Source organism: Rana temporaria, chromosome 2 (genome assembly GCF_905171775.1).
Source record: "Rana temporaria chromosome 2, aRanTem1.1, whole genome shotgun sequence".
In the NCBI taxonomy this organism is placed as follows: Eukaryota; Metazoa; Chordata; class Amphibia; order Anura; family Ranidae; genus Rana; species Rana temporaria.
In genome coordinates this window covers 466,831,650-466,857,807 of record NC_053490.1, presented here as the reverse complement: position 1 = coordinate 466,857,807, position 26,158 = coordinate 466,831,650, and the positions used below count along the sequence as shown (strand labels likewise).

Here is a 26,158-nt window from a genome sequence, read left to right as displayed (position 1 = left end):
CGGTGAGGAAGAACGGGAAAATGCTGATGTAAACAAGCATTTCCCCAGTCTTCCTAGTGACAGGACAGTGATCACAGCTTCCTGTAATCGGAAGCGGTTATCGGTGTTGTGTCACACATAGCCCATCCCCCCTACAGTTAGAAGCACTCCATAGGGCACACTTAACCCCTTCAGCACCACCTAATGATTAACCCCTTCACTGCCGGTGTCATGTTCACAGTAATCAGTGCAATTTATAGCACTGATCACTGTAAAATGTGTCCCAAAAATGTGTCAAAAGGGTCCCATGTGTCCGCCATAAAGTCGCAGTCATGATAAAAATCGGAGATCGCCGCCATTACTATTAAAAAAAAATATAATAAAAATGCCATAATTCTATCACCTATTTTGTGGGCACTATAACTTTTGCACAAACCAATCAATCTACGCTTCTTGCTTGTGGATGAGTGGATTTATATTATTTTTAGCTATTGAGGAATACAGTAATACCTTTGATTACGAGCATAATTATTGCAGAAGAATGCTTGTAATCCAAAGCACTCCTATATCATTGCGAGTCTCCCCATAGGAAATAATAGAAACTCAGATAATCTGTTCCACAGCCACTGCTTGTCTATGCAGTACTGCATGTTGCCAGGGGTGCAGGGGCACCGGAGACACTCGGAAACACTCAGAGATGCTCGGAGACCACTCAGAAACACTCAGAGACATTCAGAGACACTTGGTATCCGAGTGTCTCCGAGCGTCTCCAAGTGTCTCTGAGTGTCTCCAAGCATCACCGGTGGCCAAATGCGGTACTGCACACCACAGAGGCTTGCATCTTGCTCATCTTGCGAGACGACGCTCGCAAAGTGAGTCAGGATATAAAAAAGAAAAATTGCTTGTATTGTGAAACGCTTGTAAATCGCTTTAACTCACAATCCGAGGTTCCACTGTATATTTAAATTCAAATTTTTGCATCCAAAATTCAGCTTTAAGCAATGACAATTATGAACAGAAATACAAACTAAATGCTGACGATTTTATACATTATTAGCTTCAGAAACTAGGTTAGTCATTCTCAGCATTTCCTAGAGCTGACGGAACTTTGAAGACCACTTTAATGTGTTCAAATTTTTTTTTTTTAACCTATATAGTCCGACTGGAAGGAACTACCTGGTTTAGCTTTTCACTTTTTTGCAATAGAAATCAACTTAAATCCCTAGCTAGCCCTTGAAACCAGGAAAAGTTCATGGTCAAAGGTAAATATTCTCTCCTCATTTTTAACAACTTGTGGAGCTTCCTGAGAGCAAGTGCCCATAAACTGATTACCGTATATACTCATGTTTAAGCCGAGTTTTTCAGCACTTTTTTTGTGCTGAAAATGCCCCCCTCGGCTTATACTTAAGTCACCTTTTTTGCCTAATCTCAGTACCCAAACTTGGCACACTCTTCCTTTACAAGTGTGCAAAGTTTGTTGTCCGGGGGACCTACGGCCGGGGAGCACCGATTTTGTGCACCCCTTCTATATACTCCCATGTTAAACGTAAGTCTAGTTATGGACACAGTGAGGCATGGGCTCAGTGAGGCATGGACTCAGTGAGGCATAGTGAGGCATGGACACAGTGAGGCATGGGCACAGTGAGGCATGGGCACAGTGAGGTATGGGCACAGTGAGGCATGGGCACAGTGAGGCATGGGCACAGTGAGGTATGGGCACAGTGAGGTATGGGCACAGTGAGGCATGGGCACAGTGAGGCATGGACTCAGTGAGGCACAGTGAGGCATGGACACAGTGAGGCATGGGCACAGTGAGGCATAGGCACATTGAGGCATGGGCACAGTGAGGCATGGACACAGACACAGTGAAGCAAAGTGAGGCACAGTGAGGCATGCAGATGGATACCCTAGGCTTATACTCGAGTATATACGGTAGCATGTTCTTTAACCCCACTGTTGATTTTGATTGGCTACATTTAACTGACATATAGAAACAGTAATTATTGATTTTATTTCCTGCTGCTTATTCTCCCATAGTTTCAGAAGGTGATATAGTTGCCAAAAGCAATGCATTTACCAGAAAATGAAAGAAATTATTGGTTTCTACTGTGTTCAACTGAAAACAATGACAGAAAACAAACGTTCAGTCTGGATATGGAGGAGAAATGTCTGGCTGGGAGCAGGAAGCCAATGGTTGTCATAGCATTCAGAAGATCTGTTTTTGGCTGGAATATTAACTAGTTGGCGGAAGCCATCTTTGTTTATTTATAAGCAGTCTGAGTGATCTTCAGCTGTGATTACCATCTTGATGCACTATGCTTAGACTGTTAGGAAACAATTAACCTTATAAAGATTATAAAGATAGTACATACAAAGACAGTGCAAATGGGTAACAGTAATGAATGGAAATTGTATCCACAATGTTAAAGCTGAACACAGGGATAAGCAGAAATTGTCTAAATAAAGGAGTCATATGTATCCTTAAAGCAGAGTTCCACCCAAAATTGGAACTTCCGCTTAACCCACTCCTCGCCCCCTTACATGGCACATTTGGCATGTCATTTTTTTGGGGGGTTAGTGGGGGCTTCAGGAGGAGTGGGACTTCCTGTGCCACTTCCTCCATCCGCTGAGGGGCTGGTAAGGCGAATAGCTTAATCGCCTACAGTGGCCCCTCCCTGTAAGCGATCGCCTGGGACACATGACAGGTCCCATGCGATCGCCTGTCCAATGAGAGAGCGCAGCGCCGCTCGCGCATGCGCAGTGGGTGCCCGGCCGTGAAGCCGAAAGCTGTCACGGCCGGGTGCCCACACCTCGGATGAAGACGCCGGGGAGGGGGGGAGAGGAGCGGAGCCCCGGCCGGCGCGTCGCTGGAACGTGGAGCAGGTGAGTGTGTGTTTATTAAAAGCCAGCAGCTACAATTTTTGTAGCTGTTGACTTTTAATAAACACAAAAAATGCCTGGAACACCCCTTTAAGCCAGTCATAGATCTTTCCTGCAACCATGGGTTGCAAGAATGAAAATCACTAGATTCCCCCATCGACACTAACTGCGTGGGAGAACATGCAGTGGTTATTGCTAGCCCCTATAGCCACTGGCAATAATTGCATGGAATATCCAACAGGTACTCAAATAATAATGGATCAATCAATCATCTTGGGCACAATCAGCCTTGCGAATACATGGTTTGAATCTCTGCCAGTCCCTCCTGAACTGGCAGAGATTCCAATTTTCAATGGCTCTACTTGAATGGTGTGCTTTGTATATTTCTTCCAGATCTGTGAAGTATTCTGAGATGAAATGTTACTTCTATGCAGAGATTTTGTAAAAAAGACCAGTTACTGCTGCTCTCTGCAAAGGCTTTACACAACACATTGATGATGGCACCTCTCCTTTACCAAAGTAATATTTTAGGCTCACAAAATAAGATTCTATCCGTTGTGTCCTATAGAGCAGAATATATAAATTAAAGCTTTTGTTCCTGGAGTTCAGCTTCATAGCTTCAGCTTCATAGCACAAAAAAAGTTAGAAATATACTTGTCTATCTTCAGCTTTAAATTCACCTAAAACTGATTATTATATAGTATTTTAAGGTTTTAATGATCAAAGTGACAGATGTTTTAGACCCTAAGAAGTGCATCTACCTTACTCATTTTAGCTTTCCACCACTAGAATATGAAGATCTTACATGGAGATGCTGCAAACAGATTATACAGTGGAACCTCGGATTGCGAGTTAACAAGTGTTTTGCAAGTGTTTTGCACTACAAGCACTGTATTCCTAAAAATCTTAACTCGGTTTGTGAGTGTTGTCTCGCAAAATGAGCAGGATTAAGGCCAAAGCCTGAGATGGGGGGGACGCCAGAGCCGACCAGAGTCGATCAGCATCATTTGGAAATGCACGAAAAGACTAGAGGACAGCTTTGCTGACCTCGGCAAACCTCGGAAAGGCTCATGAACGGAGTCTTTCCGAGGTTTGCCGAGGTCAGCCGAACTGTCCTCAGGCTTTTCCAGCCGTCAATGCAGAACAAATTATTTTCGGTTCCATTGACTTCAATGGGGAAACTAGCTTTGATATGTGAGTACTTTGGATTACAAGCATTCTTCTGGAACAGATTATGCTCGTAATCCAAGGTTCCACTGTATTTCAGTACTCTAGTGGAAAAACAATATTTAAACTGTATGTAAATGCATGTTTTAGTTTTGGACTTGGAGGGAAGATTTCTTTTAAATTCCTGTCCTTGGAGGCACAAGGGGAAATTACCGTATTTATTGGCGTATAACACGCACAGGCGTATAACACGCATAAAATCTCTACAATGTAGGAATTATTCCCTCCTAAACAGTTGTCATCAAAACAGGTACAGAGGACAAATAGAGAGAGTAAATCTATTCAGCAGGGACACAAAGTTATGGATATGCATACGCCTTAAAGATAGGAGACTAATCAACGTTATGCAATAAATGTGATCAAGTATATCCTCAGTCGAACGAAAACATTTCTACAATAATATTTAAAGTGTAATTTTTCAAGTCAGCAAGAAATAATTCCTGACACTTTACAATACACAGCAACAAAACAATTTTCCAAAGAAATTTATTAAAATTGTTCTAAAAAAATCTACTAGCAATACAAGATTCTTATTAGTTTATTTTTGGGTTTAATAAAACATTTTTGGAAGAAAGGCTTTTCAGTACAAAAAGTACAGATAGAAAAAACTCTAGTGTGTGAGAATTGGCTACAATATTGTGTGTAAAGCGCTGGTAAATATAGTCCTGATCAAAAGTTTAAGACCATTTGAAAAATGTCAAAAAATCATATTTTACATTGTTGGATCTTAACATGGTTCCAAGTAGAGCTTTAACATTCAACGAGAAGAAATGAGAGTGAGACAAAACATTTTTTGAGCATTCAATTAATTGAAAGTAATAATTAAACTGAAACAGGCTGTTTTTCAGCTGATCAAAAGTTTAAGACCACATGCCTTTAAAAGGCCAAATCTGTGCAAAGATGTGGATTCATTGTCCTTTTCTGTCAGGTAGTCACACGTTGTGATGGCAAAGGCAAAAAAAATCTCCCTTTTTGAACGTGGTCGGGTTGCTGAACTGCATAAGCAGAGTCTCTCATCAAGACACTGGACGATCCTCAACCCAAATTAAGGCCCTTACTGGTGCTGACTGCAGCCCCATAACCATCAGACGGCATCTGAGACAGAAGGACTTCAAAAACAAAAAACATCTTCAAAAACCTTGTCTCCTTGAACGCCACAGAACTGCTCGTTTGGACTTTGCAAGAGAGCACCAAACATGGCACATTCAAAGGTGGAAGAAAGTTTTATTCTCTGATGAGAAAGTATTTAACTTTGATGGTCCTGATGGTTTTCAATGTTACTGGCATGACAAGCAGGTCCCACCTGAGCTGTTTTCTACGCGCCACAGTGGAGGGGGCGCCATAATGGTCTGGGGTGCTTTTTCCTTCAGTGGAACAATGGAGCTTCAGGAAGTGCAGGGCTGTCAAAAGGCCGCTGGCTATGTCCAGATGTTGCAGAGAGCATTCCTCATGACTGAGGGCCCTCGTCTGTGTGGTAACGACTGGGTTTTTCAACAGGACAACGCTACAGTACACAATGCCCGCAGGACAAGGGACTTCTTCCAGGAGAATAACATCACTCTTTTGGCCCATCCTGCGTGTTCCCCTGATCTAAATCCAATTGAGAACCTTTGGGGATGGATGGCAAGGGAAGTTTACAAAAATGGACAACAGTTCCAGACAGTAGATGGCCTTCGTGCGGCTGTCTTCACCACTTGGAGAAATGTTCCCACTCACCTCATGGAACGATTGCATCAAGCATGCCGAAACAAATTTTTGAAGTGATCAACAATAACGGCGGAGCTACTCATTACTGAGTTCATGTTTGAAAGTTGGATTTCTGTTTTGGGGGGTTTAGTTTTTTTTTGGAGGTGTGGTCCTAAACTTTTGATCAGCTGAAAAACAGCCTATTCCAGTTTATTCATTGTTTTCATTAAATTGAATGCTCAAAAAATGTTTTGTCTCACTTTCATTTCTTCTTGTTGCGTGTTGAAGCTCTACTTGGAACCTTGTTAAGATCCAACAATGTAAAATATGATTTTTTGCCATTTTTCTTTTTTGTTTACAAAAGTTTTATTTGGAATTTTTAATTTTTTTTGCCATTTTTCAAGTGGTCCTAAACTTTTGATCAGGACTGTATCTAAAAGTGGATGGAGATTGGTGTTGGTCATATGTATGTTCTTTCATTAGACATATCTGATTTATTTTTTTCTGTTTAAAGAGTTTTATTGAAGTGTAATGAACATGATAATAAGCTTACAAACTTTCAATGAGGTACATACAATATGAGAAGTAAAGTTCTGAGAATCTCATATCATCGGTTGGATTTGGGTGTAGCCAGTCGCATTTCAGAACTATAACTGGATTTAACAGGTGATACAGAGGAGAGAGGGGTTCGAGGGGATCTGACATGCTGGTTCTATAGGGATGTCGGATATACACTCTGTCCATCCCTAATGGGAACATACTGTGGACAGGTGGGGTACAACCGACAAATCCCGGTATAAGACTGGTCTTAGGGTGGAAGTGTGGCACTAGGGATATGGGTTTAAGGAGTTAGAAGAGAAACATATTACAGGTGACACAGTTGATCCCTCTTCTCGGACTGAAAAGTAAAATTCATCCTTGTAAAATTAATAGCTATATTTCCAACCCCATCATGTGTACTGGCTTGGCAATAAAGGGGTATCCTCATTGAATTAACAGCAGTTTTGGGGGTAGGATAAGAAAGAAAAAAAAGTGGGGAGGGGGTGGTTTCCCAGCACAGTGATACGGCTCCTCTTCTTGGAAGCCCTCGGCATAGGTTTAGAGTAGAAAGAACCTGATGGATTACATTACCAAGGCATTAGTAATTTATCATTGAAGTCAGGGGGAAGGCAGTGCTTGACCCAGTGGTACCATATCTTTTTAAATTTCTTTATTTTTTTAGCTTTGATGTCAGTCATTTTAACAAAGATGAGGGCCCTATTCATCCTGTGTTTTGCTTCAGCCACAACCCGATTTATTTTTTTAAACCATTGCTTCAACTAAGGAGTTGTCTTTTGCTTCCAATAGGCAGGGATTAGAAATTTGTCTGCGTTTAATAAATGTGGCATAATGGATCTTTTATATTCGCCTGTTGGGTAATTTGAACAATAAAAGAGGACAGCCCAAGAGTCGCTTTTAATAGCATGAATCAGCTGCAAGACAGAGGACTTATATGGTTGTATCAGTGGGCATTCCCACTAGATATGGGCATGCATGACCACCATAACTCACTCTCTCCAGAATGTGAGTGGTATCTCAGAGAATATCAAGTGAAGCTTTGCTAGTGTATGGTGCCACCTGGATAGTAATTTATAATTTACTTTTTGAAGAAAGAGAAGATAGAGGCAAAATGGCATGGTTCTCCAAAACATTGTGTAAGAGTAATGAAGGGGCTGCTGCCCGTGTTTAAAAGTGAGTGTCCAGTAAGCCTGGTAACAAATATGAATGACCAAGCAGTGGGATAAAAGGAGATTTGTAGTCCCGGTCATGTTTAGTATGCACTGAGTCCCAAAGAGCTGGGCAAAATATTGTTAGAGGAGATGTATAAGGTTAAAGATTTCAAAAATTCTTAGCTATCCATGGGAAAGTGTGAAGTGCCACTTTATTAAAATCATATTCCAGCTTCACCCATTGTTATAGTAGGAATTTTTCCAATCAGCAATTCTAGTAAAAATGACAGCATGGTAATATTTTTTTTTTTAATCTGTCATTGCTAGACCTCCATGGCTTTTGGTTCTAAAAATTATACTGATTTGATTAGATTCATTTTGAAGTTTGATACATTTCCAAATCTGGAGAAAGCAGATATTAGACTCAGTAGAGTGATTAGGGGTTGTTGAATATAAAAAAGAATATAGTTTGCGTAAGTAGCATATTTACAGTATGTTCATAATCTCCTACACATAAACGGTAGATATTGGGATTCGATTTATTAATAGATATCGAGAATATATTCCAATATTTAAAAAAATGTTTGTTTAAATATTGAAATCTTTTTAATGTGAAACAATAAATATATGCTTTTAACCCCAACAAGTTGGTGTACTTGTTGCCCCTCAAGTCCTGCCTGCCAATGGGGGTCATTCTTTTTCTTGATATTTACCTGGGATGTTGGCAACATTCACCTGGTCTTTGAAGGGTGGGGATATTTGTTTTTTTAATAATGGATAAGAATGGCTCCAGTGATAAGCAGAAGAGAAATGGGGAGAGCAGGTTACCCTGTTGGGAGCTGTTGTGTAAAGAAAAGGGGTCACTTAAATTTCCATTAGCTCTTATTCGGGCAGTTGGGTTATGATACAAAGCAAAAATTCTATGTATCATTAAAGGACCCAAACCCAGGAAAGATTAGACCATCAGTAGATAATCCCAGTCTACCCTGTTGAACACGTTTTCATTGTCTGTAGATATGAACAGGGTGGACTGGGAGTTGTAACAAGCAAAGGCTATGAGGGAGAGTGTAGCTAAGGAATTATCATGGCTTCCCTACCAGGTATGAATCCCTGTTTAGGGAAAACCATTTCGACATAAGAGGTAGTAATCTATTTTCTAGAACCTTTGGTTAGAGTTTTGCATCAATATTAAACAAAGAAATGGGCCTGTAGTTGCTACTCCCCTGCTTGGGGAGTATGGTAATTTGGACATGACGCATCTTGAGCCTAATTTCCCTACAACCGGAAAGTTTGCATAACAGGTCAAATGGGAAATAAAAGTAGTTCTATAGTGTTGTAGTATAACAGTTTTTTCAGATTCTGAGATATGTGCCTCAAATTCTTGCAGAGTCTCAGGTGGTAGTCAAGGGGGCCTCATCCGAGGAAGATAATCTTGTATCAGAGAGTGGTGAGATTCTGTGAATTATGCAGGCGGTAGTAGAAATTTTGGAAAGTATAAACTACTGTATAACTTTCTAGGTATGTCCCATGTTGTTATTAAACGTTTTAATTTTGGAAAAATATAAAGACGATTTTTTTAGCTTGAAGAGCATGAGCCAAAGTTTCTGAGATTTGTTGTCCCACTAGTAAATATTATGGGAAACCAAATAGAAATCCCATTTTGTCATAGTGTTTAATGTATAATTTGTTTATTGGGGTTTTCAAATGTTTTACAAAAAAGAAGTTGGGAAACAGCAATGTCAGCAGTATAAAAGCATACAAAACAAGTCAACTGTATAGAAAAGTCAGGGTAGTACAACTATATCATCTAAATACCAAGAGGTACAAAAACATGTGGTGATGAAAAGCCTTACATTGTAACACATCAAAAAGGATGAGGCCTGTGAGATGCCAATAAAATGAAACCAACCTAGAGGTTCACAGTGCCTTAATACAATAGGATATGTGAATTTGAATGATGTATGGTAATGGCATAAGTTATCTATAAATCAGAGAGAAATCATTAAAAAATAAAGCAAGACTTGCATGATAATTAGGTCCAAATAGTCAGACCAGCAGTAAATTGTACATATATAACCAAGATAAGAAGGGGTGGTTGCTGTAGACATTTATGAATGCTCTCTAACTCTCCAACCTGTCAAAGCAGCTCAGATTGCGGGGTTCCAATTCAATAAGTTTACCTCTCACAAATGTGTTGTGAGCTTCCCATAACGCATGAGAGAAAACAGTATTGTCCGATAAGTACTGTTGAAGGTGAGTAGTCCGTTGAGTTACCTCTATTGGATTGGAGAGGAGAGAGTCATTTAATTTCCAGTTATTTTCCCTAGTAGGGTGGGTAGGAATTTGAAATTGAGTCATAACAGGGGCATGGTAAGATATAGTAGCGACTTAAATAGTGGATATACACAGTTGTTCCAGTAGTTGATGATTTACAAACATATAATCGATTCTAGATTAAAAATCATATGTTGGGGAATAGCAGGAGTAATCCCTATTCCAGGGCTTGGAGATTCAACAAGTGTCAATAAATTTACTATCGTGGATACATTTACACACAAAGGCTAAGCTTATGGAGGATATGGATGAAGAACCCTGACAGGTATTAATCCCCAGTTCTAAGGCTATATTTAGCTCACCTGTAAAAATGGTTAAGCCCTGGGCATTATCAGTCAGTATGGTGAAAATTTGAGAAAGGAAATAAATTTGGTCATGATCGGGAGACTAAATTATAGCTAGGGTGCTGAATGTATTCACAATTGTTCCCTTTATAAACAAAAATCTACAGTGGGGGTCAGCAAGCATATCTATCAGAAAGCTGAAAAATTGTATTCCTGAGGAAACCAATAGTGACCCCTTTAGCTTTATTAAAATCTGATAAGCTGTAATACCAAACAGAATTATAATAAAAGTTACGTTTGGTTCTGGTAGTGTGGGTTGACAATGTCACAAGAGAGACAAACCTGATGTTTTTTATTTGCAGACTGTAGGCACCTAACATCATAAGAGACTGTGTTAAAGGTCACTATGGTACCTTAAAAATACTGTACACAATACCAAACATTAGCTGAGACCAAGGAAATACCCTAAGGATGTGGGGTGGGGGGAAGGGGTATGGGAGTAAGTAGAAAGGAGAGAATAGACTGAAGAAAAGAGAGCAGAGATAACATAGAATCAAAGTTTTATCACGCATATTTATGCGGTAAGACATCAGGAGGCTAAGTCCCATGACAGGCAAACCCATAGCACAAAATAGTGCACAACAGACCCACAATGGGTAGTATCCTGAAGGGTAGATGTTCCCACCTAACAATCGGAAAACAAAAGGAACAGAGAATAATGAATAAACTGCACATTTCTCCATTATGGAGATGAACATATGGAGGTGGTATATACTTAATTACAATAGTTTATAATGAATGAGTCTCAAATAGTCTGATTAGAGCAGGGAAAGAGCAATAACCTGCATTTTCAACTATAGAAGAAGGAGTTCCAGTTGGGTTGAACACAGGGAACAATCTTGATCAAAAGGTTAAAGTGGCTGGGAGTATTGAAAAGCTCTGACCCATTCCTGCATATGGATCTTAAGGTGTTGGATCTGCATTTTTTTGAAGACTTGCTTCTCTGAAAGTAGAGTGAGGGTTAGTAATCTTGTCAGCCTGGTAGTTCTGGGGGGTCTACCTGCAGATCCAGGCAAAACTTTCCAAAATCTTCAAGAAAGTATAGTATGGCCAAGCAACTATCTTTGTGAGCAATTAAACAAGCAGGGATATATTTGCAGTTCAGAGCTTGCCAGCCCTTCAGAAAGCTTTGCGGCACTCCAAAGTTTCTTTGGTTAGGTCAGGATACATAGCACTGGTGACGCCATTGAAATAATATGAGTGAATATCTTGGATCTTCTGCATAAGCACCTTTTTGTCCACATATTAATGAAGAAGGCATATCACATCCCTGGGAGCTTTCAAGGACAATTTGTGAGGACGCAGAGCTTGGTCAACTAAATTAAATCTTAGCTGGTGTGTAATGGGTATGCTGGACTTAGAATTCTGCTCAAAACCCAGGGGGACATTCTCAAGATCCTAAGGTGAAAGTGAGCATGCTGTCAAAAAACCCACCTGAAGCAATGCTTGCATATTTCTACCAATAGGCCACCCCCCAATGAGTTTTGCCTTGGCCACTGGTGCTTAATCATAGGGGCTGGGAGAGCAGCATCCATTTAATTTACTACAAACTTTGCTTTGCATGGTGTGTAACAGGTTACCCAGAATGGAGTTGAGTATACCTCAGATGGTATCAAGGGGGTCCTCATTATGAATTGCTTCCGGTAAATGTCTTATGCAGAAGTTAATCCTCCAATTATGATTCTTCTGGTCTTCTATTTTGTACAGGGCAAGGCAGTGTGCAAAGCAAGTTGTGTCTGAAGCTCTTTGATAATAGCGGTATGGTGGTCAAGCCACTGCTTAGAATCCTCAACCCACTGTAGAACATGCATGTGATCTGACGGCATGGCGGATATTTTAACTTTAACTTTCTTCATTGTGCATTCTAAGCCATATAGCATGCAGGCTAGCTCTGTTTTGGTTGGCAGTCAACTCACAAGTGTAGCTATATAGTGTTGGCTGCAAGAAGATCTGTGCTCTTTCAGATACCCGGATCCGCATGAGGAAATCAGAGAGCTGTGCCTCAACAAGGCTCTGCGTGGAGAAGCAGTCCTGCTGTCATGAGGAGGGCTGCTTTGCTCCACAGCATATGGTGACTCTTCATTCTTGGGTGCTAGAAAGCACTTGATCGACCTAGAGCGAGTAGGTTTAGTATTCGGTGGCGTGGACATTCTTAATTGTCTTAAAAATCTTAACTTTTAAAAAGTTTAGGCAGTTGAAGAATCTTTAGCATCTGACACTCTTGTAGGTGTGTTTAATACGTGGTTCAACCTCATGCCAGAGAGTAAAGTATAGAATCTTCTTTTGCAAGGAGTTTTCTTGCACATTATTTTTTTCAAGCAGAATTGCTTTATAAATCAGTCAATGAGCTCTTGATGACCTCCACATCATGAATGTACCTGATAATCTGTGAAAAAATTAAGGTTGGAGGGAGGAACCAGAGAGAGCTGCAGGAGACCCATGAGATCGACACTCCCAGAAGTGTCTGTTTTCTCTTTTTTTTTCTCACAATCAACATTTTATTGAAAGTAAACATAGCAAACATGTTTTCTTGCAGACTTAGACGTAGTAAGATTTCTACTGATTAGAGGGGCTTTCTGGTGGTGTGGATAGTGGGAAAAAAAAATAATTCCTCTCTTATTGTGTGGGTACACTTTTTTATGAAAATTGTGTATCATGATGAGGTAGGATCAGGGATAAATAAAACAAGCTAGCAAGAGTCGACCCAAGAGCAGAATTACCACTGTCAACTTTAAAATGTGAATGGAGAAAACACATTTTCCTGACTGTTCATGCTGCTACTCTCTTCCCACAATTATAATAGTGTCAACCCCATCATAAGAGAAGCATACCTATAGGAATAAAATGTAGTGGCAAATATTTGAATCTCTCTTTAATGTAATTGAAGACTAACGTTTTAAGGATTTTTTTTAAAATGTTTGTGATGATGAGCCTTTCAATGATATTAGAGAGTTCAAAGGAAATTTTGTCTTAAATCTTTTAATTATACTTGGAACTTTATTCTCTGAATTAACATTTCAGCCTGATTTTTAATTAAAAGTTCTGATCATTCTAAACTAATGGAATGTGAAATTTAATTACATACCGGGGGTTACCTAACATAATTTCTCTTGGCTTGCTCCTGTTAAATAAGCCTGATAATGTATTTAGGGTTGGTTTGTTCTTTTGCAATTTAGTGTTCTTTTTATTTGAGTTTTCTTTTTTCATTTGATTATTTGTTATGTATTGTATTTGTATTGTAATTTTCTTATTTTTTAGCAGTTTTTTTCCTTATGTGAAATAATAAACTAATGAGGGTAATGGAGAACTGTTGTTTGGCACAAGAACACCCATATGTCTTCAGTTTCAGTGAGTTTCAGGGAGGTAAAAACCTTTATCCCGTATGTTTAGGAGTACAACACAGTTGCTCCTAATTTTGTTAACAATGATGCATTTGTAAAATACACACAGGGCCAGATTCACATACATTTAGATAGGCGCAGCGTATCAGAGATACGCTACGCCGCTGTAACTTACTTTTTCATTCTTTGAACCCACAAAGAATTTGCACCGTAAGTTACGGCGGCGTTGTGTATCTCTCATATAGATAGAGTAAACTCCTGCGCTGTCTGAAAAGTGAAAGGAGGGGGACAAACTAAAAATACTGCTGCAAATATAAAAGTCTACCTCGATAGACTAAAGTGAAACAGAAAGATTAAATTGCAATACTTGCGCTGTAAGGTGTGGGACAGGGAGTATGTAATGGACAGTAATATTTATGAGTGACTGGTGAAAATATTATTTGGTGAAAACAATATTATAAAACATATAACAGTGAGACCAATACAAGGACAGTCCTTAATGAGCAAGTCTGCACTCTAGGAAGGTCCAGATCCAGTGCAGTCCTGCCGTGCATTAATGTGCTCCAAACGGAGATAAATCCTAATCTCCAGTGTAAAAATAAAAATGCAATCAAAAAATGAAGATACGAAAAGTACACGGAAAACAGTCCTGAAGGAAATATATATGAGACCCTTAGATCCGTAATATAGGTGAAAATAGGATAGTTGAGCCAACACCAAAGTTATATGTAAACACCTTTGGTGAACCCAGCTGCTCACCTCGAGTTGACCACAATATGTCCAGGTTAAAATGGTCTAGATGGTTACAATCCACAAATAACACATGTAAGTCTCCATCCGATGTTTAACATGAAAAAACAAAGTAAAAAGACAAAAAGAGGCTGATGGTGAAATACCGTCACAAAAAAGATATTAGCAAATGGGATCTTGGCGAATGGGAATGCACTCACATGTGAGTGAGAGATCTCAGACTCATATCCACGAGTACCGCACTCGTCGGTCCCTCTATCTTTCCTCTGCTTCTTTCCACTAATTCTCAGGGTTCAGATGCTGGCTGTTTTGATCTCCCCAGGGTTTCTCAGTGTGTGACACTGTCTCAGCTGCTGTGGGCTTGTAGTAACTCCTATCCCGTGTGGGATAGGAGTTACTACAAGCCCACAGCAGCTGAGACAGTGTCACACACTGAGAAACCCTGGGGAGATCAAAACAGCCAGCATCTGAACCCTGAGAATTAGTGGAAAGAAGCAGAGGAAAGATAGAGGGACCGACGAGTGCGGTACTCGTGGATATGAGTCTGAGATCTCTCACTCACATGTGAGTGCATTCCCATTCGCCAAGATCCCATTTGCTAATATCTTTTTTGTGACGGTATTTCACCATCAGCCTCTTTTTGTCTTTTTACTTTGTTTTTTCATGTTAAACATCGGATGGAGACTTACATGTGTTATTTGTGGATTGTAACCATCTAGACCATTTTAACCTGGACATATTGTGGTCAACTCGAGGTGAGCAGCTGGGTTCACCAAAGGTGTTTACATATAACTTTGGTGTTGGCTCAACTATCCTATTTTCACCTATATTACGGATCTAAGGGTCTCATATATATTTCCTTCAGGACTGTTTTCCGTGTACTTTTCGTATCTTCATTTTTTGATTGCATTTTTATTTTTACACTGGAGATTAGGATTTATCTCCGTTTGGAGCACATTAATGCACGGCAGGACTGCACTGGATCTGGACCTTCCTAGAGTGCAGACTTGCTCATTAAGGACTGTCCTTGTATTGGTCTCACTGTTATATGTTTTATAATATTGTTTTCACCAAATAATATTTTCACCAGTCACTCATAAATATTACTGTCCATTACATACTCCCTGTCCCACACCTTACAGCGCAAGTATTGCAATTTAATCGTTGTGTATCTCTCGGCGCGTAATTCAAATTGGCGGGTAGGGGGCGTGTTTCATTTAAATGAAGCGCGTCCCCGCGCCGAATGAACTGCGCATGCTCCGTTTCTTAATTTCCCGCCATGCCTTGCGCTAAATGACGTCGCAACAACGTAATTTTTTTAACTTAGATGTGAATTACATCCATCCCTATTCACGGACGACTTACGCAAAAAATTTTTGTCAAATTTCGACGTGGGAACGACGGCCATACTTAACATGGCAAGTCTATCTATACGACGTAAAATAGCACGTTTAACTCTACCCCGGAAAAAGCCGACTAGAGACGACGTAAGAGAATGTGACGGCCGCGCGTACGTTCGTGGATCGTCGGAAATAGCTAATTAGCATACCCGAGGCGGAAAACGACGCAAACTCCACCCAGCGGACGCCGAAGTATTGCATCTACGATCCGAAGGCGTACGAAGCCATACGCCTGTCGGATCGAACCCAGATGCTGTCGTATCTTGGTTTGAGGATTCAAACTAAAGATACGATGTGGGTAATTTGAAAGTACGCCAGCGTATCAGTAGATACGCCAGCGTACTCGCTCTGAGGATCTGGCCCACAGTGTTTAAAAATGTAACTACTTATTAAATCTGTTAAGTTACCTATATGCCTGAATGTATTGATTTTCAATGTTTTATTTCTGAAGAGATTGAAGGGGTTGTAGGTCCTACAGTACTTTTGATGGCTTGTGCCAGCATACTATTAGACAGGATTCCAATGATATGATCTCATGAGCCCCTATTACAGGCCATCAATTCTATGCTCCATGTCAGCTATTAAAGTTCAAATAAGAGATTGGGTCATACGATGAAAGAAAGGCAACCTTGGGTTTTTCTACTTAGCCTAGGCGTAACTGGACCTTAAATACACATACATACCTGTTAGTCAATCCTGTTATGCAGGCTAAAATATCTCAGATTCAACAAATAAAATGATCAATGTTATTTTCAAAACTTGTTATATGTATCACCAATTCACTGTCTGAATTCATAGGGTTTAAAACCTATTTATATTCTAGGTCATTTTACATAACATGATTCAGACCATACTAATGTAATCTATAGTAATCTAATACTAATCTTAAACTTACAAATTGAAATTCAGAATTATTTTGCCATGATGATGTCGTAGACTCATTGTATTGTTACATTTTTGTTGCCCTAAATACATTTACATTTGCCTTTTTTATGACTTTTGAAGTCTGAAGATTCCTTAATGTTGCTGATCAAATTCCTAAATAGAATGTAAGGCTCACTGACTTAAATGGCTTAAACACTTTAAAGATGAAAAGATGTCTGCCTTGCACGGTTAATGCTTTTACATTTTCTTTCCATTATAATACATTGCCAGAATTCAGTATCAAGCATTATCTCATTTTATGTTTTCAGATGACCACATGTTTCAAAAACACCAAGTGACATTTTTATGTTGTTTGTATGTTTTATCTAACACGCATCCATAATGCTTGTTTTTCGTGTGGTGAAATGTGCTTTTTTTTTTCCTCTTCGTTACCTCGGAATCTGTACCAGTTTGTACAGATGAGAGTCATTGCCTTCCTTTGTTTTCACATCTCTTGCAAACATTCTTATTGCATTTCGCAGGTCCTCCAGTAAACGTTACTTGCAATATTTTTATAAACAGTTTTGGATCAGTCACCGAGACCACAATGGTAAGTGCTATTCTGTGCTGGCTAAAGCCAGAGATGAATGTATGTCATGTACAAAAACTGTCATTTTCTTTTTTCTGTCTGTTATTTTAACTTACAGGTCCTCCTGTAAATGTTACCTGCAACATATTTATCAACAGCTTTGGTTCAATAGCAGAAACCACAATGGTGAGTGGGGCTGATCATTGAAGCTTCTCTGCCAAGACGATGGACATGTTACCGTAGATCAGACTAAACGTGCATTAACTTAAAGTTAATGTCAAGATGAATAACTGTTAATATATTGTGAATTACTACTTAAAATTAATAAATCAAAACAATATTTTGTAATAAATTAAAATTTGACCACAGCACCTGACTCCTCCGTATTGTAACATGGAAGACTGTAATCCCTCAATGCATTTCCGGCTGCATTATAGTGTAGTTAAACCTTTACAATGATTTTCTTTTTTTGCCCCCTTTTGGTCTGTTTAGTATACAACTGGAAGCATTTTGGTACATTTGTTCAAAAGCAGCTAATGTGACATTCATCAAACGTTCATAGAAAATTACACATTCTCAGCGCACATGCATTAGGACGAATTACCTGCAGTGAATCTTTGGTAATTGTCGCATTTATTGCTTTATAAATACGTCCTCAGGGAATAAGGTGAATCTATCATCAGTTTGAATACTCAATTATGTGCAAGGGGGAAAAAAAAGACATTTGCTTGCATATTATTGCACACTTGAAGTGAACGTATCTTTACTCTTGTTTACTAGGCTAAAAAAAATAATACTCACTTTGCAAAATGAAAATTCAGTAAATCTTTAGTAAATCACCCTTAAGAACTCTGATGTTTTACTAAAGAAGCAATGTACAATTAATTTGGGTTTGCTTTAATCAGCTTAAAGTGGAACTTCTCTGCATCTGAGCACCACAAACCAAAAATGCTTTAATTCATTTTTAACATTCAAAGCAAACTCACCCATCCAACCATGTCTTCATGCTTTATTTTGCTGAGAAATCACTTTGAAAAACACTCCTCTAGCATTTCTGGCTGTGATCATCTTGAGTAAGGGCAAACGATTCATGTAGCATTAACCTCCTGGAATCCATCTGCCCATAGCACAGGCATGCAGGCAGGAGAAAGTGCTTAGCTGAGAAAACCCCTACTTCCCTCCTGAACACTCCTGGGATGCAGGCCACTATTTGCCCATGCATGCAAACAAGTAAATAACCAAGTGTAAAAAAAAAATAAGGAAATATGACATAATTTCCTATCTATTTGCTTATGCAGCATAAGGATTAAAAATGGCCAGTGTTGACTGAGTGGGTGAAGTTCCGCTTAAGTAGAATAAAGAAAAATCATTTTGATGAAGCTGATTGGATGGCAGGATGTTTTGAAGTAAAGATTCCCATAATTGCACACAGATGGGTATGGAATGCATGCAGTGTTTCCTTACAATGGAATTCGATGCAGTTGTCAAAAAAAAAAAAGTGTTAACATAATAAATCACTTTATTACTTAAAGGACCAATAAACCAAAAAATAAGGCTTACATAAAAAGATATTAACCTAACATATTTACACACACACACTTGTCATGCGTCAGTGACGCCAGAAATCACAGCCTATCTGCAGAGGTCAAAGAGTGGCCATAGAGATGCAAATGGCTGGATTTTGAGATACTGTAATTCATAGCTCACTGTGAACCATCATGGTTAGGAGATGTGCCCATGTGTTATACCTAGTTCAGCTAAGAGGGTATGCATTGCGCATTCTGATATTGGTGTTGTACCTCACTTAATCTGCCTGGTTTCAATTCATGAAATATTCATTGAACCTTGTCTGAAATTCATAAGACCCGAACTTAGCAGTGCATCCTACTAAAATTCTACACATGTTAAGGCTAATGAGCAATACATTGTCAAAAAATGGGATCGGGATCTGGGCACCACAATTGGGAGCATTTAACAAAGCAAAAAAAAAATGTAACCCATCTCTACTGTAGGATGCCATATGACGTCGTGGACTTTAGGGGGAATATCTGAATGATGCCTGGCCAGCTACAGGCATCATTCAGATATCCTTCTTTTCTGCCAGCGATTCTGCGCACCATAAGAATAATCATAGCGGCAATTCCACCACTTTTCCGGGCTCTCCTGTACTATTGGAGGCCTGGAGAATGAATCGGCCGGTGCCGGATGAGGACCATAGAGATTTCGGGTGACCAGATGGTCACCAGTCATCTCTATGACCGTCGGAGGCCGGGCGCGACATTATGACGTCACATCCGGGTACCCGGAAGTAAACAAAGCCGCAAAGGCTTCTGTCAGCATGAGATCAGTAAAAAAAATTCCCTGTCTCATGCTTTCGAGCCTGGAGGAGAGATGTGGGGTCTTATTGACCCTGCATCTCTCCATAAAGAGGACCTGTCACTAACAATTCCTATTACAAGGGATGTTCACATTCCTTGTAATAGGAATAAAAGTGATCAAAAAAAATTAAAATGTAAAATAAAGTGTAAAAATAAAAAAAATTAAGTAAAAACTAAATTAAAACGCCCCTGTCACCGGTAGCTCGCGGTCTGAAGCGCACACACACGTAAGTCCCACCCACATATGTAAACGGTGTTCAAACCACACATGTGAGGTATCGCCACGTGCATTAGAGCAGTGTTTCCCAACTCCAGTCCTCAAGGCACACCAACAGGTCATGTTTTCAGGCTTTTTCATTATTTTGCACAGGTGATTTGATCAGTTTCACTGCCTTAGTAATTACCACAGCCGTTTCATCTGGGGGAAATCCTGAAAACATGACCTGTTGGTGTGCCTTGAGGACTGGAGTTGGGAAACACTGCATTAGAGCATGTGCAACAATTCTAGCACTAGACCTCCTCTGTAACTCTAAACTGTAACCTGTAAAAAAATAATAATAATAATAAGCGTCGCCTATGGAGATTTTTAAGTACCGAAGTTTGGCGCCATTCAATGAGTGTGCACAATTTTAAAGAGTGACAAGTTAGGTATCTTATTACTCGGTGTAACATCATCTTTCACACTATACAAAAAAATTGGGCTAATTTTACTGTTTTGTTATTTTTTAATTCCCAAAAAAATGGTGTTTCAAAAATGATTGTGCAAATACAGCGCGAGGTACAAAGTTGCAATGATGACCAATTTGTTCCCTAGGGTGTCTGATAAAATATATATATATATATATATATATATATATATATATATATATATATATATATATATATATATATATATATATAATGTTTGTGAGTTCTGAGTAATTTTCTAGCAAAAAAAATATGATTTTTACATGAAGGAGAGAAGTGCCAGAATTGGGCCGGTAGGGAAGTGGTTAAAATGTGAACACCATACAGCAGGGAAAAGGTCTTTTTAACGTGTCTTCAGAGGATAACATGGAAAAAAAACAATCCTATAAATTACATGTTTGGGGAATGCCTTTAACGACTTGCCTAACTGACATATATTGACATTTCTCACATACATTTTAAGTCAGCATTTTTTTTTGCTAGAAAATGCTTTAGAACCCCCAAACATTATATATTTTCTGAAAGCAAAGGCCCTGGAGTATAAAATTATGGCTGTTGCAATTTTTTTATGTCACACAATATTTTGTGCAGCCCTTTATCAGTGAAAATACATTAAAACAAAATGTTGTTTCACAAACACAATATAGTACACATTTTTTGGCAAAATATGAAATACAATAGTGTGTTAAGTAAATACATACCAAGCATGTCAAGATTTAAAATTGCGCACAACTGTGAAACGGCTACAAAAAGCCTTTACAGGTTATCAGTTTAGAGTTAAACATAAGCTATGGTGCTAACATTATTGCTCTCGCTCCTAGGCTTGCAGTGATACCTCACATTTCGTGGTGCAATCATCATACACATATGTGTGCTGGAACTACTAACACATTTGTATGAGCACAGGTGACGGAGGTGCTTTTAATTTTTTTTTATTTTTTTTTACCTTTTGTTTTTTGATTTTTTTTGCTATGTCAGAGGGAAGAAGCCCCTTGTGATAGCTTTGGGCAGGGACAAGTACTCTTATGAAGACATCAGGGTTTTTTTTACAGATTGGTTTCAGCTGCTTTTCTGGCTGTAGCGGCCAGGGAATGACAGCTCTAAAATCAGAAGTGACAAAATCCTTCTGGCTTTATTTGTTGTTTATTTGAGGAGATGGGGGAACATATGCTCCTCCATCTTTTCTGTGGTTAGCTGATTCGACTTCTTACCATGGTCCTGGGCTTCCTGGGGCAACAGTAGGGAATAGTGGCAGTGGGGTGGGGTTTGCCGGTCTGTAAATGTGAGGCCGCTCAAATCACTTTTATAGGAAAGCCATATGCTTGTATTAACCAGTTAACAACTGCCCTATAGACAAAATACGTCTACAAGGCGGTTGCTTAACTCTGGGAGGACATCCATGGACGTCCTCCCAGAATCGCGCTCCCGTGCGCCCTCTGGGGCGCGCACGCGGGAATGTCCGTGACCGCTGGGTCCTCCGGACCCGGCGGATCACGGATCACGGTAAATCGTCGCTGATAGCGGCGGTTTACCACGTAATCGCTCCATCCAATGACGGAGCAATCACTTGTAAACAAACCGGCGTCGGTACAGAGAGGGGAGAGAGCGGATGCAGCAACAGCTGCTGTGGGCTGGATCTGTGACAAATGCAGTCACAGATCCAGCCATCCATCCCTCCCTGTGTAATACTCTGCAATACCCCCCATACTCTGCAATACCCCCCTATACTCTGCAATACCCCCCATACTCTGCAATACCCCAAAATACTCTGCAATACCCCACACTACTCTGCAATACCCCCACAATACTCTGCAATACCCCACAATACCCTGCAACGTCGCCTATAGGGATTTTTAAGTACCAAAGTTTGGCGCCATTCCACAAGCGTGTGCAATTTTGAAGGGTGACATGTTGGGTATCTATTTACTCGGCGTAACTTCATCTTTCACATTTATGCAAAAGAATGAAAAAAAAATACTAAATTTGCTAAATTTTATAACAGAAACAAAGAAAATTTCATTTTTTTTTACAGAATTTTCAGTCTTTTTTCTCTTATAGCGCAAAAAATAAAAAACCCAGTGGTGATTAAATACCACCAAAAGAAAGCTATATTTGTGTGAAAAAAAGGACGAAAATTTCATTTGGGTACAATGTTGTATGACTAAGTAATTGTCATTCAAATTGTGAGAGCACCGAAAAGTGAAAATTGGTCTGGTAATTAAGTGGGTTTACGTGCCCAGTGATCAAGTGGTTAATATTGTACCAGGGTTTTGGCTGCAGCTGTAATCATGATCCTGGTAAAACCACTTGTTGCTCAAGCCATTTATATATGTATGCTGGGCAGCAAGTGTTTAAGCTCTTCGTGGTGTTACAGAACAGAACAATTTTCACAGTGCCTGCAGCACCATATTCTGTTATTATAGATTTTTATGTGTAAATTAATTTACATTTTACATTTAGTTTAGAATAAATACAGCAGCAGCAACTCAATCTGATTCATTTCAGTCTAGAACAAAAAAAAAAAAAAACCTTTTTTTTAGGTAGTTTTGGCTGCAAAGCCTGATTTTTTTTATCACACGGTAATAGGTCTGACCAGCAGACAAGCCACAAAGCTCTAACAGCTATAGGGAAGTTCACTCTTAAAAAAAATAAAGCTAAAGCACTAAAGAAGTGTGCACCACATATTCTTTCCTCCTATTGCCACAGCTGCCTTTACATTGAGGCAACACCCTTTATTAAAAAAAGTCAGGCATACCTAATGTCAAAAGCACAGGTTCTGTGTGTCAAAAGCATGGGTTCTGTATGCTTTTGACATTAGTCCTACATGAATATTTAAAAAAAGGGTGTTGCCTTTATGAGCGAAATTAGCTCTTTAGCCCTGAACTTGTGTTGAAAATGTGATGTCAGTGGACAATTTGCCCAAGACCCAGGGCACAAAATCTAAAGAGTGGCCTGGCATTCACCCGCTCATCCTGCAAAAAGTAATAGTAACTGGAGCTCCCAGTTTGCGACCCTTGGGTAGACCCGGTGGCATCTTTGCTTGGAGTTTGAATAAAAGAAACCTGCCATGACTTAAGGTGTTACTAAACCCAGTAATATTAAAATCGTTCATCTGACAACCCCCCCCCCCCCACACACACACACAGTGCCCATAGCTTATAAATCTTTTTACATTAAAATACTGCCACTATATACCCTTTTGGCTGATCTGTATACCACGGTCAGTGATAAACTGCACAGTTTCTCCAGTGCTGAAAGTTCAGGTAGGAGGACATTTTCACTTCAGCCTGTATATACTCCTACAAGTGTGATGCCAATATCATGTGATCTGGCTAGCTCTGAAAATAAGTAATTATTCTCTCCAGCATAAAAGACACAACTGAGCATGTTGGCTACCTTGCCTGTGTTAGCTGGCCTTCCCCAGATAGACAGTGCAGGAGGGGATCTGTGCATACAGGATAAAACAGCCTTTTTACACAATGCAGAAGATTAACCTTCTTAAGTTCCACAGTGAGTATAACACACATGCTATGCTGTATATACAGACTGATTTTACTGTTGTGGGTTTAGTAAGTCATTGTGGCCTATCTTCTATTTGCTTACAAAACCTGCCTGCTGCTGGTCTTTTTCTTTTGAGCACAGTAAAACACCTCCTTTGTTTGTATATCAACATTTTAGCCTATTCTGTCTGGTCACGTTCATGTACTGTCCTGTTGCCAGGCCAGTTTAAAAAAAAAAAAAAAACCACATTCCTTTACTGTTTCTGCTCTGATTTTTTTATTTGATATATGGGGATATAGCAGGGGCTTTGGCAAACATGGGGTGTGAGGTATTTTAAGTGCATAGTGTTTTTATTTTTTTCAAAGGATGCAATGTGGTGCTGCCAAAAACTGTAGATTTTAAATAGTCGGTGACAACTGCCTGAATAAATTGATTAAAAATCTGCTGTAACCATTGTAGGATTGGTTTACCTCTCCCAAGGTTCCAGATCTGTGTCTAAGTAAATTTCAAATAATATGGTGAGTATAGTAAAAAGATAAAAAATATATACTCTACATTTACATATTATATAATTCAAGCCTGTTTGCAAATGCAATACAGAATGATAAAAAATACACAACCAAAGCCCAAGATTAAAAAAGTATGACATGCACACAGTTAATAGGGCTTATTTCCCAATCAGGGGAAATGTTCTAACCTGAACAGCGAACTCCATTAAAGCCGAACAGGAAAATTCAAAAGTGCCCATTTTAAAGCCTTTTATGCAAGTAATTTGCCATAAAAGGTGTATGGGGGGTCTGGCTACTGCCCTTTATCAATGCAAAAAATGTTTTTTAAAAACAATTGTTATTTTCAGGAGCAGTGATTTTAATTGTGCAACAATAAAAATAAAAAAAATCCTGTAAATATAATGCCTGGTCCCCTTAATGTGCCTGTAAAGTGCCACATCTGTAGCATGCACAAAACATACTGCACCAAAAATTACATTTATAAGGAAAAAAACGAGTCAAATCCCATTTAAAATAAATCACGGTTACAATTGCCAACTCCCGGATATTTAAAAAACCTTTGGGACTGGTATGCAATTGGAGGGGAACCCCACACGAAAATGTTAAAAAAAAAAAAACAGACGGCCGCACCTCACCGATTACTTACCACCCAAATCAGGTGGCGGGACTGAGTCCCTCCGCCTAATCGGATACGGGCGTCCACCGCCCCAACTGCGGGTAATACCACTCCCAGTCCCTGGGACCCGCCGCTAGGCCCCCTGTTCCGGGCACCCGATACCTGAAGAGCGAAGTTCCCGTTGGAACACACACCTGCGTCCTCGTTGACACACTAGGAAACCACCCCACTCCCCCTCCCCCCCCCACCCAACCACTGCGAACCGCCACAGCTCGCACACCTTACATCACTGTACAATTCGGGCAAACACTCACAGGCCCGACCGACGATGTCTGCTATACCGACGGGGGCTGACGTCCCTAAATTGAAGATCATCTCCCTGAATGTGCGGGGACTGAACCTACCCGAAAAACGGGCCCAACTCCTTCTCTCCATGCACCAAGCTAGGGCCGACATAGTGTTTGTGCAGGAAACACATTTCAAATCTGGAGCTATACCCAAATTGCACAATCACCACTTCCCAGTGGTCCATCATGCGACGAACGCGCAAGCAAAAACAAAAGGGGTATCCACATTATTAGTTAAAAATTGCCCATTCCAACTGACAGACACGCTAGCCGACCCGGAAGGGCGGTACTTATTTCTCAAAGGCTCGTACCAGAACAGGACGGTAACGCTTGCCAATATATACGCACCAAACACGCGCCGGGTTCCGTTCTTTAGAGCAATCTCGGAACTGCTTGCTTCCTTTAAAGAGGGGACTCTCTTGCTCGGGGGAGACTTCAATGTCCCACTCAACCCCACGCTTGACACTTCCACGGGCACTTCATCCCTTCAATTCACCGCGCTAAGGAGAATTAAAAAGCTCCTGCAAGGCCTACTCATACATGATACATGGCGCGCCCTAAACCCGGCGGGTAGGGACTACACGTTCTTTTCAACACCGCACAACCGCTATTCCCGCCTCGACTACCTGTTTGTCAGCCAAGAAGACCTACCCCTCTTATCCGCGGTTTCGATCGACCCCATGTTCATATCGGACCACAATCCCATCTCGGCCACGATAGCTCTGCCTCCCGGTCACCCAAGGTCCAGGGTGTGGAGGTTAGACCCTTCCCTACTCACGGACCCAGTAGTGGCTAAGGACCTGGAGAAAGCGCTCGAATTATTTTTTCTGGAAAACAGGCCGGAAGACACGGCCCCCAGTATAAACTGGGAAGCCCACAAGTGCGTAGTACGGGGCCTCCTAATAGCGGCCGCGGCCAAAAGGAACAAAGAAAGACGCAAACACTACGACGACATTCTAGACAAGATTAAGAGCTTAGAAAATGCACACAAACACTCACAAGCCCTCGCCACACTAC

The 26,158-nt window shown here is 40.1% G+C and overlaps 1 protein-coding gene across 4 annotated transcripts in view; it reads left to right on the top strand.

Moving 5' to 3' along the window:
• Positions 1-26,158, top strand: part of GLRA2 (glycine receptor alpha 2) — a 223,820-nt gene that overhangs the window by 21,334 nt on the left and 176,328 nt on the right. For 2 of the 4 annotated variants that reach the window (XM_040338679.1, XM_040338678.1), the window contains exon 3: positions 17,222-17,289. In XM_040338679.1, the coding sequence (XP_040194613.1) occupies positions 17,222-17,289 (68 nt within the window). Of the gene's footprint in view, positions 1-17,056; positions 17,125-17,221; positions 17,290-26,158 lie in introns of those variants that run through there. The other 2 variants (XM_040338680.1, XM_040338681.1) reach the window with 2 other exon arrangements.